At 47.6% G+C, this 16,532-nt stretch overlaps 1 protein-coding gene across 1 annotated transcript in view; it reads left to right on the plus strand.

Moving 5' to 3' along the window:
* LOC125704141 (cell migration-inducing and hyaluronan-binding protein-like) overlaps nt 1-16,532 on the plus strand; it is a 57,559-nt gene that overhangs the window by 28,043 nt on the left and 12,984 nt on the right. The window contains exons 4-13 of the mRNA XM_048969478.1: nt 2,440-2,577; nt 3,364-3,502; nt 3,611-3,847; nt 4,490-4,669; nt 5,952-6,022; nt 6,715-6,810; nt 7,317-7,438; nt 7,886-8,033; nt 9,406-9,597; nt 15,860-16,029. Of these exons, the coding sequence (XP_048825435.1) occupies nt 2,440-2,577; nt 3,364-3,502; nt 3,611-3,847; nt 4,490-4,669; nt 5,952-6,022; nt 6,715-6,810; nt 7,317-7,438; nt 7,886-8,033; nt 9,406-9,597; nt 15,860-16,029 (1,493 nt within the window). The remainder of the gene's footprint in view (nt 1-2,439; nt 2,578-3,363; nt 3,503-3,610; nt 3,848-4,489; nt 4,670-5,951; nt 6,023-6,714; nt 6,811-7,316; nt 7,439-7,885; nt 8,034-9,405; nt 9,598-15,859; nt 16,030-16,532) is intronic.

Below are 16,532 nucleotides of genomic sequence, written 5' to 3' on the forward strand. Positions count from 1 at the left end.
ATGGGGCGTTGGCGTATTGCGAATGTGCTGTGTTTGCATGCAACATCTCAACAACAAGTGGTTCTATTCCACTGACCTGGAATTTCACGGTTCAGACAGCCGCCTTTTTCGGAGGCTGCGATGCCATGGAATCACCAAACTGCTAGCACACCTTTCTACACATTGTCAAAACCTTTGAGGGTACAGTTAGTTGTCACTGGGGCTGCATCCACTATGCTAGCTGTAGGTAAATGTACCTTTTAGTCTAAGGTACAGAAATGGACTCTGAGGAACATTTTGTTGGGGGGTACGCGAATGTTGTCTGGAGGCTGGGGAGCAAAACTGTTCCAGTACCGTGCTCTTTTGCTGACAGTGTAAGCCGTCGATCCACATCAGCATTTACACAGCTGGACGATTGTTCTTCTGTCACTGAGAAGGGCAGATATGTACCAGGATGCGTGAGATGAAATTTTGGCGAAATTACGATGATTCCTGAATAAGTGCTTACGGAAAATGACAGAAAATGTTTAATGCACACATTATTTACCTTCTGCAGAGAAAAGGTCTAGGTAAATCGCATTTGAAATGCTTTATATTTCAAGAATACTTTTACAGTACCAGTGAAAAGTTTACAATCGCCAAGCCACCTACAAAGGAGAGTGACAGTGTCACATCATGTGATCTGGTCACCTGACCTAAACACAGCAGAAATGGTTTTGGGGCAGTTTGACCCGAGAGTGAAGGAGAAGCGGCCAGTGAGTGTCCAGTCTGTATGTGGGAGCTCCTTCAGGACAGCTGGGAAAGCGTCCCAGGAGGCCACCTCAGTAGACTGGTGTGGAGGGACAGTAGGGTCAGTCAGGCCCTGGAGCGATTGGGGTTAAGGGTCTTGCTCAGAGATCCGATGGTGGCATCACTCTGCTGACCGTGGGATTTGAACTGGCAACTCACACTTTTCTGGTCAATGCATAATCCATACATGTTATTATATAGTTATGATGTCTTTAGAGTAGAGATTAAGACAAATAAACCTGTCTATGGGTTCGTGTGTCCAAACTTTTGACTGGTACTGTAATCATTTCTTCTACATGGTACCTCTACCATCCATGTGTGGTGGAGTAACCACAAGCCGTATACTTGCACCCATGTATTCGTCATTTAAACCGGGCTGGATTAGCGCGAGCTTCAGGTTGGCGTGACATGCTTAGTGGTCCTGCCCAGGCCACTGCTGTGATAAGCCTGCGTAGATTTAACTGAGTAGGAGGGAATGTGTTAATTTATCACTGTGAAACACGGCTTGGATTGCAGGCACGGAGGGGAAGGGGAGGCATCCTCTAGCTGCCATTAATCCTCATGGCTTATTTATGCTTTGCCTGAGCCTTCCAGCGTGGATAAGCCCTATAGCAGGAGAATGGGTCGGCTCTGGGTCCGGCGGCGCTCCATCCTGACTGCATCCGCTCCCGCAGAACCTGCCCTCACAATGATTCCATTGGAACGCGAGGGCACGGGTCCCAGCAGCAGGCAATTCAGTTATTTATAGATGCATTTAAATGCGGAGAATTCTGGTTTGGTTCACTTTTCATTCCAGTATTTTTAAAGGGCATCTGGGAACGAGGCTTGTAGGACCTGTTCCTTCAAATAATTGTTTCCAGAGGCATGAACAAGCTACACGACAGCAAAAATTAAACCTACTGTATAAGATGAAATGCATATGCCCCCCCCCCCCCCAGATAAAGTATTAAAAAAAATCATTAGCTGCTGATGTTTATGCTAATGCCTGGTAATCTTACGTAGAGGCTCCCTGTTTTAATAGGATTACATGCCTGGATTGGAGGGCTGCTTTCGCAGTATTAGAGGTGCACTTACTTTGGCTCAGCTCTGGGGCAGCATGTGTTATGGAGAGAGCCGACACGGTGCTGTTATTCCTGTCAGGCTGTTGTTATTTTTGTTTCTCTTCTATTTTTAACATTCATTAAGTTCACGGCACAGAGAGATGTTTCATGGAAGATCGATGAGGATTAAGAATCCATGTCAAGTTGACATCACAATCCCTCCTGACGTTCCCAGGCCTGCTGGAAGACTTTTATTAATAGTTCATTTATATATGTATGATTTAAACAAAATCTTCTCTATCCTTGACTTACCTGTCGGAGTTTGTGGAGTCTTCATGTTGTTTTTTTTTCTTTTAAATAAAGGAAATAAATGAGTTAAGCAGCGATGGTTCATTCTAAACTCACCAAAGGCTGCGTGTGTGTGTATGTGTGTGTGTCAGGGTGTATCTTTCAGCAATCAGTGCAAGTGCTGTTAATGTCAATCCCCCTCTATTTTCAGAGCGAATCTGTCTCATTAACATCTTTCTTCATTTCAATTCAAGACCCCGACTCAGTTTAAGATAAGAATAATGGCGCAGTGCAGTGATGCATAGGAGGCACCGGGAATTGATGGCTGTGTTTTGTGCTGCAGCCTGTCCGGACAGAGAGCCTGGCCTTCATCCCTGGACCCCTGGGCACCGGGAGACCCACCGCGTCACCATCGGGCCTGGTCAGAGGGTGCTGCTCACGTCCTCAGCCACGGTGCATTCCATAGAGATCGTTGACGGAGGTATGGGTCACTCTGGAACTATGAAAGGAGATTTCTCTAAAGGCACCAACCCAAAAATGATGGGTATTACACTGGAGTTGGTGGTTGGGTGTGTGTGTGTGTATCTGTGTGTGTGAGAGAGAGAGACTGAGAGAGAGAGGGAGGGTGGAACAACTGCAAGTCCAATCTGCCTGTAGAGGTCATAAGGAACATGACTTCACTTCTGAACAAGGTACATGGGCCTCTGTCTTAGTGGGGCCAAAAAGGAACACCTTATTTCCCTGCTGTTTGCTGGGGGGGGGGTGTTATCAAGGTGAAGGCTAGTGATTGGAGCACATTTTTAAGGAGGGGAGACTGGGTTACAGGTCTGAGCCGTCTGGACTTATTTGCAGCCGTGTTGCCAGACTGTAGTACCTTCTGAGCAGTTTGAGATGTGCCTCAGCTGAGGAGCACCTTCTGCACTGGGCTCAGCCCCCCAAGATGTACGACCCAGCACTTCACAGGCTCCTTCACTGTCACCCATCTTGACTCCATGTCCCAACCCCAATGAGCACATGGACGCTAACTCTCTGTGACATTGTTCTATCGCCACTAAATTAAGCAGCTACCATGTTTGTGAGATTTTATGTTTTTATTTCTTAATGTGTATGTCGATTTGGGAGGGGTTCTGCTAGGATTTATGACTAACAAAAATGTCTCCCCGAGGGCAAGTAGTTTTTATCTCATCGTCCTGCCAATATGAAATTTACGGGCCCCAACACAAAGACCATCAGTCCCAGTGTCTCCAGAACTGCTGTTTTCTTGTAGGAAAGCTTGTGATCGCTGACACCAACCAACCCATAGTTCTACGGACGAAACACATACTAATTGGGAACAAGGGGGAGCTTCACATTGGGAGCCCAGTTTGCCCATACAAAGGCAACCTAACTATCATCCTGTATGGAAGGTATGTAGATGGCTGGGAATAATCGATGTCTGGATTAGTGGCTTAATTCTGATTGTGGGCGTCTCACTGTACGTTTCTCTACGAATTTGATCTTTCTGGATTCGACAGATCTGATGACACCGACGTAGCTCACAGCTACTTTGGCCGGAAGTACATCGGGGTGGTGACAGGAGGAACTCTCGAGATCCATGGGGAGAAGAAGCTGGCTTGGACATTCCTGAACCGAACGCTGCATCCAGGACAGACGAATGAAACCAACTATTATTTTGAGAGAGGCTGGGGTAACAGGGGCGTCATCGTCCACGTCATCGATCCCACGACGGGGGATGTGCTCCACTTCGACAGGTTTGTGAAACGGGAAGATGATTCTTCACCGGACGGAGAGGACCATGCCCCAGAGACCATCGTTCTGTTGGAACAGTACTGATCCTCTTTGATCTTATGACAGTAGAGGTGGAGGAACACATCGGGCTACAGTGAGCTAAAATCAGGATTGAATTTAGTGATTAATTGTCATTGTTGACACACCACAGCACAGAACAACGAAATGTGTCCTCTGCATTTAACCCATATGTGACATAGCAGGGGGCAGCTAATTCAGCGCCCAGGGAGCAGTGCTTGGAGGGTGGTACCTTGCTCAGGGTACCTCAGTGGTGGTCGGGGATTCGAAGCTGCACTCTTTCCATTACAAGGGCTTGTCCCTAACCATCAAGCCACCACTGCCCACAGTGGAGCAGGATGACACAGTATGACAGTGGAGCATTGATAAATGCATCCTGGGCTGATGGCTTCTCTGAGGAATAATGTACATTTTCTGAAGGAAACCTTGGAAAGGTTAAATTCAGGATTTAAAGGTTCCGGGCAGAAAACTTTCAAAGTATTTATAGGAATGTTTTGTTTGAGTTCTGCCCACGGATCTGTCAGTTTTGTGCCTGTGTAGTTTTCCATTACCTCCGTTTGATAAGTTCACCTGTTTGTTTTTTTCAGGTTTGACACTTATAGGAGCAAAGACGAGAGCCGGCGTCTGGCCCAGTATGTGGAGGCGGTGGGCGACGGCATGATTATGGCTGTGGTGGTGAATGACGAGGGATCCAATAACCTGGAGGACTTGGCGAAGAAGGCCATGACGAAGCTGGGAAGCCAGCACTTCCACCGACTGGGCTTTCGGTAAGATTCCTCCGCTGCAGAGCCCCAGTATCTGCCAAGAGCGGCAATCGAGGCCAGTTCGAGACAAAGCCGTCACAATATGGCTCCCCAGGGACACAGCCTCGGGCTTGAGTGGGTCGCCTCCTACTGGCCGCCTGCTGCAGGTTTCCTTTTTTGGGCTGCCCACGTCTTGCGGACTCTGAGAGGTATTGGTTTTTGTTTCCGTGTGTATGGAGACAGCCTACAGCGACTCGCACCAAACAAATTCCAGAATTAAGGGTGTGAGAGGATGGAATAAGACAGTAATGTTGGACCAGAACAGCTTGCAGCTACTGCAAGGGAAATGCCTTCAAGATCTTCCCAGGCGGATTAACATATATTCACACTTATGTTGAACACCTAACAAGGGCCAGGCAATTATGCACTGGGAATGGAATGCGGCATAATTACGTTCGGAATTCCTGCTCCGGCGCAGTTTTTGAAGGCGCTAGAGTCCGGAGCTGTTTGTTTGGCTTAATCCGGGGTGTGGTAGGATATTAATAACACTGCCCTGCTGAAAAAGCGGCCTTATTAAGGGATGCGGGGGAAAGCCGAGGCAGCGAACGCAGCGGTGGAGTTGATCAGGCGGCCTAGAGTTATGGAGCAAAACTTTTTAAAAAGTCGTGTTTAGATATTTCAGCATGAATACTTCACACCCCAAAAGGAATGCCGTGGTGGGGGTCATCAAGCGCAGTGCTGCCTTCTGTTCCAACACTGGTGCCAAATAATTCAGACGGAGGGAAGGGTGTGGTTTATGGTCTGCCAGCAACATTGTAACTTGCAAGGTTTTGAAATGATAAATAGCACTCGTGCCTAGAATTCCATTTCATGTCTGGGTAACAGGTCCCTCACTGCATTATGGGTGTAAAATCCACAAGTTCGTGCACATAATTTGCTTGTGTGGTTAGGGTGCATGTGAACAAGCAATCAGTGGTGTTTTTAGTGTGATTTAATGTAATCAGAAGCAGGTGTGAAATGTAAACAGATCTAGCAGACAAATGGTAATTGTGGCTTCAGCTTTAGGAACATTGGTATTTGAGACTTACCCATTCCGCCATATATTTAGGAAAGCAAACTGTCACGTGCAGTTAATCCTCTAAGAAACAGGCAACGGTAGATGGTAGACAAGAGTTTGATGTCAAACTTCTGTGTTCTTTTGCCAGTTACATTTCCTACAAATGTCAGAGTGGAGGCGTTAAGTGCCACCGTTTCTGTAGGGGAATTTTTCCCTCCTTTTCTCTCATCCATTTTTTCCCCTCAACAGACACTCCTGGACCTTCATTACAGTCAAAGGAGACTCATCATCCTCCACGGAAGATCACGCCATCTACCAAGGTGAGATCCTGCATGCTTTTCCTAGTACGCAAAGTATGGCATGCTGGTTAAAGGAGCCACACGTGTCACCAAAAGGTTCCTAAATCAATCTATGTGAGGAGGAGGGAGAGCTTTTAGGGGAGAGACAGCAGCGTGATTGGAAAGTTGAGTTTTTACCAGTTCAGGTCAGGTTGGGGAGCATGCACTGGTAGTGTGTTGCCGTGGCCACCACACTACGAAACACCTTGGGATCCCAGCTGGTGACCCCGCCCAAGCCAACATGCGGTGCAGTCCCACCCTCCAAAAATGGCCATCTCTCTGCTGCAGCTAGGTGTAGCATCACCTTAGCCTGGTCCAGCCGCTCGGGTCGCCAATGAGGATCCTGTGAGCCGGATCACACTCAGGGAGACGTGCCACATGTCCGTAGTGCCGTAACTGACGCTCCCTCACAATGCAGGGAGTGTGCTTCATTTGGGATTCCCTGAGCAACCGCTTGTTCAACACAAAGTCAAACCAGCAGTACCCAAGGTGTCCAAACTTCGTTTCAGGTTACTGCATAGTTTTCACCTAGATGGTGCAAGAGTTAGGACTAGTGAACAAACAGCAGGGTGCTTAAGCGTTGTTATCTAAGCGTAGTGCTAAAATCATCTATAGACAATAATGACATGAACATAAATCCTCTCCCTGACTTACTACTGTGCTTAAATGAACAGGCACCAAGGCTTCTTCCGAAGCTCAAAGTTCACGTGTCTTCCAGTCGGCGTACGGTGACCATTTCACCATCACTGCCACCAGTCAGTGGATGCAAGGTAACCCCAGCTGCAGGTTTGCAAACCACAGAGCTTCAGGGACCCACAGAGATGTGGGCTCTTGCTGTTATTATTTCAAAGCTTTTCACAGTGCCGCTGACAGTAGGCGTTCAAGAGTAATATAATAACTGTCTAAGAAACAATTGTCCTCTTATGGTTTTCCTCATGAAAAATAGGCTTTTGATTTCTACCCATAACCATGGTGTAGTGTTTCTGTGTTTTCCTTGCTCCTGAAGGTTATCACGGTCATTTATGATGCTGAGGGGGGGGATCTTGAGTGCTGTGCGGCTGTGTTTGCGTTTGATGAAACCCAGGCAGGCGGTGTAATTTCGCTGTGCTCTGTGATTGCCGTCACGAGTGAAAGTTCGGGAGAAAGCCCTTCAATCATTGTTTGCAATTAGACTAAGAGGGGTCAAATTGAGAGGAAGTAAAGCTTTGAGTGTAGATCTCAGTAGCATTTTGTATTTGGAGGGTAAAATGGGGCTCGTGCCATGCATCTCCTATAGAGGCCGAGTGGACCGATTGGTTCAGCCGGGACGACGAGAGGGGAACTGGGGACTGGGAGAAACTGGCTGACATCCACAAGGCTTTTCCCGATCGGACCTGCAACAGTCCCCTGGACATTGAGGTGGGTGTCGACCAATGAGGCCCAGTCTTTCTACAAAAGCCCACCGCGCTGCTCAGCAGTGCTGAGATTATTCTACAAGAATGTGTATTGCCTCGGGACATTTTGTCCAATCACATTTCATTAGATGAATATCGAGGTCTGGGTCAAAACGTCCTTGAATATAAAATTCAGTTGACCTTCCATCATGTGCAAGGTCCTTCAGACACCAACGTGAGTCCTTTAGGAATTCTTCCTCATACACTCTTATGTGGAGAATTGGTGCATGTTGTTTTGTGAGCCAAACAACAGTAAAAGCACGTGGAGCTCTCTTCACACACACGTGCAGGTGATGCCATGGTCCGCCGTGAAGATCAGGCAGGCTGACTGCAGAGGGTAACAGGACAGGACAGACCATGCGCTGGTCCGAGGAAGCCTACTGATGTGATGCTTTGAATTCATTCACTAAAGGTGGAGACCCAGGATGGGGTGCCTTCCAACCTGACTGGAGAAATCTTCTACAAGATTGACAGGAGCTATGGATTTGCGTGTCTCAATAAAGATCAGCCAGATGGGATGTGTCAGGACTACAGAGTACGCTTTCTCTGTGGGAAACTCGGTACGTATGCCAAGTGAGCACCCAGCCTGTATCACTTATCAGACTGCCTCTGGTAGAATGGTACTTTTACCCATTCAACTGCATTCGAGATAACGGCCAACATGATTGATGGGGCAAAGGCAGGCAGAGGTGGAAAGTTCAGGTCCAGAAAATACCAATCCAGACCAAGGTTTTGTTTCAACTAACCAGCTGAGTCCTCTGTGACTGTGACTCTTTATGCTCAATTGGTTGGTTGAAACAAAATCTTGGTCTGGATTTGCGTTTTGCCGCCTCTAGAGGCAGCTTGATTTATTGTCTGGGGCAGAGGCAGGAAGCTGGATTGTCTGTGCTCATTGTGTCATGTGACCTTTAGGAATCGCACAAATTAATTCACAGGTACTTAGGCAGAGGAACAGGTTTGTGGATGAGGATTCTCTTTAAACAATGGTACCCAGTCATGGACAGTTCAGCTACAGAGAGTACAAATCCAGACCAAGGTTCTGTTTCAACCAACCAGCTGAGTCCTCCGTGACTATGACTCTTTATACTTAGCTGGTTGGTTGAAATAAAGTCTTGGTCTGGATTTGTACTTTACTGGACCAGAACCTTCCACCTGTGATGGTACCTACCCCACTGATTTCCCCTTACCTACAAGGTGACCTCACATAGTTCTGCTAGGTGGCACCAGGAAGAGGGAAATTCTGTACACAGCTGAAATGTATATTTGTAGCTTTTGACACAGATAAGTTTTTATTGGGTTTCAGGGAAGCGATAAGATCAGGTAACACACTGTTGCGGAAGCCAAGGACAGGCACGGCTTGTTTTTTTTCCCCCTCCGAGCTGAGATTTGCGGTGCCGTTAATCAGATCTGTCAGGAGTTTCGAGGTTCACATTAACCGCACGCATGTTTATTTCTCAGCTTTTGTTTTTCGTGATGCTGACTGCGACCTTCACGGCTACCACTGTATTTTTACTGTACTGCGGTCCCCCCACTACAAGCAAGGTGACCTCATTTCTCATGAGGCCTAGATAGGCTAGGTTGACCCGTTGCTTGCCCTTCTCAGAGAGTTCCGGATTCTCATTACAGTCCATTACATACCTCATAATTGATACAGGCATTATCGTCAGACGACAGCAGTTTATTCGAAGGCACCAGTTATTGCTGCGTATTTGAAGTGTTGTTTATTTTCACCGTTGACGTTTTCCTTGTTTTCTTTGATTAGATGTGGCAATTTTACGGTTTTACGTCCGAGTTTGTAAGTGTAAACAAGCGCACTGTCGTCAGCGCGAGATACAGCAGGAACAGGACGGGGTCACGGACACCCCCACCCACTCACCGGCACTGTCCTGTGTGTGTGTGTGCGCGTGTGTGTGTGTGTGTGTGTGCTTGCAGTGAGGCCACAGGCTACTATCACCATCGACACACACTCCAACACCAGCATCCTGGAGCTGGCGGAGGACGGCAGCAGCTGGAGAGCTGGGGACACGGTGGTGGTATCCAGCACGGACTACTCCATGCATCAGGCCGAGGAGTTTCAAGTCCTCCCTTGTCCTGCCTGCGCGCCCAACCAGGTCAAGGTCCAAGGTCAGCACATGCTATTGATCGGCGAAGGGTGTTTTCTTAGCGTTTCAGAGACTGGACTCCAGTACACAATGAGAGCGCAACACTGCCACCATCTCCATATTATACTTCGGTGAGCGTATTATGCCTACATACGGTGTCTTTCGAAGCCTGAGTCTCGTTTTCCATCTTTGGGCCCATCAGCATTCATGGTTACTGGTGATTTTTTTCAGAACCTTAATTTTCTCATAAGGGGCGTGTCCCCCCTGCCTATCTGGATATTCAGTGTAACCGAAGAAGAACGTGAATGTGAGGAATAAATCAATCCTGATGCTAAGCATCAAGATGGAACTGAGAGCTGATAGCCTGCAGTTCATACAAATATTGTGTTTCATTCGCGTTTGTTTTTTTGCTGGGTAACCCGGAGTGCTGGAGCTGTGGGGAATCACCAGGGGCTTCCGGCTGGGTGGTGACTGCCTCTGCGCCTCCCAGGGCTTCCTAAGATACATTTGGAAAAAAAAGGCTTGATTGCATGAAGGTTACTGTCTCCAGCCAGAGGGAGTCTCCTGACCGCTTGAGGGAAAGCGATGGTGTATTTTTCAAGGTCACTCCCATATGTTTCTGTCCAGCCAGGGGCTTCACTCCCCCCCCCGCCCCATGCTGGTACAGGAACCAATTCCTGGGGGAATCTGATGTTTGGAAGCCTTTTGCGAATGGGTTTGTACGCCTCACCAAATCGCTAAGAAAGGACTTTCCCCCCTTGTGCTTTTGATTGAAATTATTTGGTTTAAATTCCCATGTCTGGTATTTGTTCCTTTTTATCGATGCTCCGTGGTGTCGCTCCCTTTTTGAAGCGTGGTTCTGGAAGCCGGTGTTCCTCTGGGTTCTCCACGGTTTTCAGAACCCTCACGGGGCTCGGAAAGTAGGTTAGTCCGTGATACGCAGCTGAACTCGGTTTACGGGTCACCACGTGTTATTCGAACCCAGAGGCTCTGCAGGATTAATTCGGGAGTCAGCTTCGGCTAAGGGGGTGTGGGGGGGGGGGGGGGGAGGGGGGGCGGGGGTGCGGTTTGTGTAACTGTGAGCTGCAACACAGCAGGCAGGTGAGGGCTCTCGAATTTGCCGAGAGGCAGTACATTCTGCCTGACCGCATCCACACATAAAGTAATACTTCTGCAACTGTTGCATAACTTTAAAAACCTCCGTGTGCCAATGAAAGACTTTGGCGTACAGGGAGGCAGTGGAGTTCAGCTCAGTGTGATCGAGGAAGTCTGGATTCTACATTGGTAGCTTGGCGGATTTATTAAATTCTCACTTTCTGTCGAGCTCAGTCCCACTCCATGCTGGCCTGACTGTGGGTAGATATCCGTCAGGTCAGCTGACAGTAAGCCCGTCAGAGGTGGAATGTCTTGGTCTGCCCCACCCCCGGTCTGCATGTGCACAGTGATTTCTTTATAATAATAGGTAATTAGAATTATGGGGTTTAGGTTACAGTGTGTTATTTTAACATTGTAAGCATCATCTCCCCTTCTCCAAAAAGCAGATTAGTTTCCCTTGATCTCAAACCGCAGTTAGATCTTCTGAAGGGACCATGGATGTAGCACACGACTGCCCAAGCCTGGTTCTGGAGATCCACCACCCTGCAGAGCTTTAACCCACCTGATTCACATAATCAGGCCCTTCAATAATATCAACCAACTCAGCTTCAACATAACTGACTCTTATACTGAGATATAAGTGAAGGGCCTTATTATGTGTATCAGGTGTGTTAAATGAGGGCCGTACCTAAGCTCTGCAGGGTGGTGGCTCTCCAGGGGCAGGACTGGGCAGCCCTGGTGTAGTAAAAGGAAGCAATGTCCCCATCCTGTCAAATGCTGTTCATATTTAGCTGTATAAATGTATTGTGCAGCCGAACAAGAGACTAAGCGTAAACGGTCAGTCACCCATTATTTCTGCCTTTTGATGTTACGGGCGATTGATGCAATATTGCCATTATTGTGTATCTTGTGAAAACAACCACACCCCCATGAAAGCCTCCTTTGAGTTCTTAGGTATTTCTCTAAAGAAATATTGATTTTTTTTCCATCTCTGTAAATCAGATTAGCCAGGTGCCTGTTGTTACACTCTGCCCATCGGAGTGGGTTACCGTCGGCCCACCGGTTCACCTTTTGCCTGTGTGGCTGGTGTGAGACTATCAGCACACAGCACACGCCCCCTGCTGGCAGATTTGGGTTGTTACGCATGTATTCCATCCTTATTCTCCCAGTAGTAAGTACAGGTGGGAGGGGGCATCCAATACATATAATGAAAACAATTTCCCACAGCGGGGGGTGGGAGTTAATTATAGGACTCATGGGCAGAATTAGACTCCACCGTAACAGTGGGGGGCTGCGTAAACACAAAGGGTTTTAAAAATTCACTGGCTGGCAGTTGGTGAGAAACCCTACAGTGAATGAAATAAGATGTCCTGGTGAAAAGTAAATATCTGTACCTATTTTAAATAATTCATGCCTTGATGATTCTAGTCTATTGGCTTTATATTGTGATGTGTGCAAAATAAGCTGAGAAGAGAGATTTGGGTGATTTTTTTAAAAAATATTGTAATACTGAATACTGAGATGTAGGTGCGTATCACCTTAACAACTCATAATTAAGACACGACATGGCTGCTTGGGCCTGATTAATATTGTTGGTGTCACTTCATGGATTGTCTCCTAAAGACTGAGAAATCCTTCTCTTGGGCTTATCAGGGATCTGAGCACCATGAAATGGAAGCAGCGATGGCATTTTTCAGCAGACAAACAAAATGCAGCTCGTATCTCACTCCTCTGCATCTTCTCTAAGGTCTTGCCAGGATTTCCTGGAGATCCACCCGCCTGTGATAAACATTCAAATTCCTACCGTTTTAGAGGGAGAGGAACGTGACTGAGGGCATCTTAAAGGCCGGGACCCTGTCTGCTGTCTGAAATGACACGTCTCACCTGAGGACCCGTACCCCTCGTTTCCACTTGTGGCCGGTTGGTCTTAAAGTCTGTAATCGCGGGCAGCAGGTTTACGCTTGACTGAGGGTTTACCATTTCGGGGGCGGGCGACTGCGCTTTTAATTCTTCAGACCCAAATTTAATCCATGCCTCCTGGTCCCGTATTGGCGTCAGTATCTCCCCCGGTTTGCGATTAGGAATCCTCTTTGGGGGGAAGAGGTGGAGGGAGGTTAATGTGACGCCCCTGCCCACACTCCCCAGCTCAACACTAATAGTAAAAATAAAAAGAGTACCGAACTGTACCTTTGAGGGTACAGCGCCAGTGACAAGCAAAGATCTGCTAATTGTACCCTAGCAGGCGGTAAATGTACCTTTTAAGGTATGAAGATGGACTCTGAGGAACATCCTCAAGGTACAATGTTAGTGTACCCCTAATGGCACAAAAATATTCCTCATAGTCCATCTCTGTATCTGATAAGGTACATTTGCCTACAGCTAGGGTACAATTGGCAGACCCTTGAGGGTACAGCCCCAGTGACAAGCAGAGGTACAAATTGGTATAAGTGTATGGCCCTCACCTGCACCGGAATGGTGAATTGCGCCGTGAAAGTAGGAGTTGTGACGATGGGACGAAACACCATGGGGAGAGGGAATCCTCGGCTGCAGGGTTAGCGGGCCGAGAAAGTGATCAAGAGCAGCTTTCCTCCCCAGCATGTTCCAGATGAGCCTCGGACGCCATCTCACTAGCGGTTCACGTTTACGCGGGTCAGGTCTCATACGGAGGAATAACTGGGCAGGCGAGGTGCTCGTGTGGGGTTAGGGTTAGAGAACCATCCATCCACCGCACGGCCAGACTAGCCTCTCGCAGGACTGGGGTGAGGCCTCCATGAATGCTGCCGGATGGTCACATGGACCGTGGGCTGTAATATCACTGCCCGATTTAGAATTTTAATATTATGCCTCAGAAGATTTCTGCTCCGGGGGATGTCATCATTTAAATGGAGGATGACGACTTCGGTTGCCAGTCTCCCTAGGAACGGCCTGTCAGAAGTGATCGCCTTGCCGCTACAGTGATTAGCTTCCTGAGGAATGTGCATGTTTCTTGATGGCGAATCAGGGCCCTTGTGATGAGGTGTATCAGCCCAGCTTTTCAGAAGATCCCGTGCGTGCAGGATCCTCCTCAGCCTGACACACGCCTGAATCAGGTTCTACTTTCTGCCGTTTGTGTAAAATAATGATGGCCCATGCGGTGTTAGTAGTGCGATTTATTTCGGATGGGATCATATCGTATTGAGTATGTTTATGTATTGAACATATAGATCAGTCTGAAACACAAATAGTGTGTGTGAGGAGAACCTGTGTTTAATGGTTCTGCTTTTCCAGGCTATATTTGTGGAATTCACCCCCCCCCTACACACACACACACACACACACACAGTTTGTTTACATATCATTTCTATGGGCACATTCTAAAGTCACATTCTGGGGAAATGTGTAATAATTACAAACACATCCACAAAATGACGATTGGTTTGATTTTCAAAGTACAAATTTGCTGTTGTACACTGACACATTTACCCAAATCACAGATTCTCCTCACTCTGTTTTATAGTCCGATAATATTGTCTTAGCTATCTAGGTTAAGTCCTTCTTCTCGAGGGAACTAGAGCAGGTTCTCCCGTGGGGTTTGCAGCCGGCTGAAGGTGTACGATCATTCCCTTTAACCGCGCCACCTGCTGTTCAAAGCTGCATTACACAAAGCGAACATCAGATTTAATCAACCCCGTTTTTTACACGTGCCTCGTGCATTCTTCAATTCACAGTACATGTTCATGATAAAAAATGTCACCCATAGAAAAAAAAGCACTTTAAATACCAGAAGCCGGGCACCTATGGATGGGTCAGGGCGAATGGCTCAGTCCCCGCAGGTAAAGCGGTGACACACAGCAGCGTGAAACGGCTTCAGTTCTGAGGACTGGGGTAACTCGGGCACCTGTCTACTGACAAATGATGGAAACCGGGAGAAAACCGCAGGAAAAATAAGAAAAACAGCCCCTGTTTCCGTTTTAAGCAAAGCATCAATCCATTCATCAGCCATACGGCAGCCCAAACTATGAATAATTGAAATATAAATTAACCTTGATCCGAAGCGTTGCGTTTCTTGAATTATTTGTAATTAACGTGAAGTGAATCTGTAAGACGGATCAAGGCAGGATTGCAGCGCTTCTGCGACGCGGTATTTCCCCCCGAAGGGTGCTCGTCCCGGCGCCGATTATGGGCTGAAAGGGTGGGGGGCATAGGACCGTTTGACCTGCCGCGACAAAACTCTCCATCCCAAGACTGGCGGGATTGTTTTAATCATCGATCTTCAAAGCAGCTCATTTATTCCGAGCGTGCCGCCGTCCTGGTGCCGTCGAGGCGTGTCAGCGCTTCAGGGACCCGGTTACCGGAACGAAACCGTGATCATCAGCCGTGAACGCGCAGCCGGGAGCGCGCCTGGCCCCGGCGTTGGGCATCGACACCGAAACTGGGAACCCCTGACGATTTATCTGGGCTCGGATGAAATAATCTGATATTTTGCTTTATTACACACGTTATAACATTAGTTATAGCCAGGGACGTATATAAGTACACAGTCACCTTTAACAACGATACGTGCAGCGATCAGTAGCGGAAACAACGGAAATGCATGGCTGCAAACTCAAGCATCTGGCGTAACGCTCATGCCAGAAATCATACGACACATCTGTATTATTCTATTATAAGCCTAAACCTAGCTGTATCAAAAGCGGTTGGATATTTTGCAAACCCTAGAGACTATTTACAAGGTAATAAAACTGTTACATACATGTAAATGCGTTTACAGACTTGCCTCGAATTTAAAATCTAATTTAAAAAGTTGGCAACACTGGATATGACAAGAAATTGCCATGCATTTTAACCTTGATTTCTTGTCCTATCAGCGCAAAAACGTAGGTATTTTATATACATTTGTGTCGTTACAGGAACCGCTTTCCGCACGTAGCCGGACTTGCGTACCAGTTGCATATATGCATAATCACCGAATATCGTAAGGCTCATATAATACTAGATCTGGGATATGCACTAGTGGATTTTAATTACTAAACAAAAAAATTAGGTATAAAATCAGATCTGCGGTACATGCTGGAAAACAGGGACATCAGTCACTGAGTATATCATGTAAAGTCATACTTGCAGCGGGTGAGATTTTCAGGTATAACTGGTCTTATTACTGGTTTAGCTCACCAGCCATTGGTTACCTCCATGTTTGTGATGTCTTGCAGGGAAGGCAGCTCACCTGCACATGGGCGAGACGGTGGACGGGGTGGACATGAGAGCGGAGGTGGGTCTTCTCAGCAGGAACGTCCAGATCCGGGGCGAGATGGAGCCCCACTGCTACGGCAGCGAGGCCTGCAAGTTCTTCAGCTTCGACACGTTCGGCGGACACCTTAAGGTAGGTCAGGCAGCCAGGTTTGGGGGGCTCTGGGTCAGGACCGGCCCGCTACATCTGGCTTTCAGTAGAGGGGGGGCCGACAGTGATGTGTAGGTGATAAACGTGTGATCCAGTAGGCCGTTGTTTATGCGTCTCAGTAATTACGCTTTGGGGGGGATCTTGGATGTATTTGCAATCCTGTCGCAATGCGCTGTGATTCGAAACATACCCCATTTCTACGTGATTTAAAACATTCAGTGTGTGGATGCCGGCGAAAGAATCAGTATAGGAGATGCATAACGATATGAACTAAAACGGTCTCGAATCGGACTGGGCGGCTGTAGGACGGTAAAATGCCGGTGGTGACGTTTCCGAAAGGCTATAGGGCCCAGGGGCCCCGGGACGGAGTGTCTGCACCAACACCATGACGGGATCCCTGTGCGTGTGTTTGTTTGTCCTCGTTTCATTAGCCCGTGCTGAAACAGGGAGATTTATTAGGTCTGGATCAGTTAAAGACCTCACAG

The sequence above is a fragment of the Brienomyrus brachyistius genome, chromosome 11, assembly GCF_023856365.1.
Source record: "Brienomyrus brachyistius isolate T26 chromosome 11, BBRACH_0.4, whole genome shotgun sequence".
NCBI classification, from domain to species: domain Eukaryota; kingdom Metazoa; phylum Chordata; class Actinopteri; order Osteoglossiformes; family Mormyridae; genus Brienomyrus; species Brienomyrus brachyistius.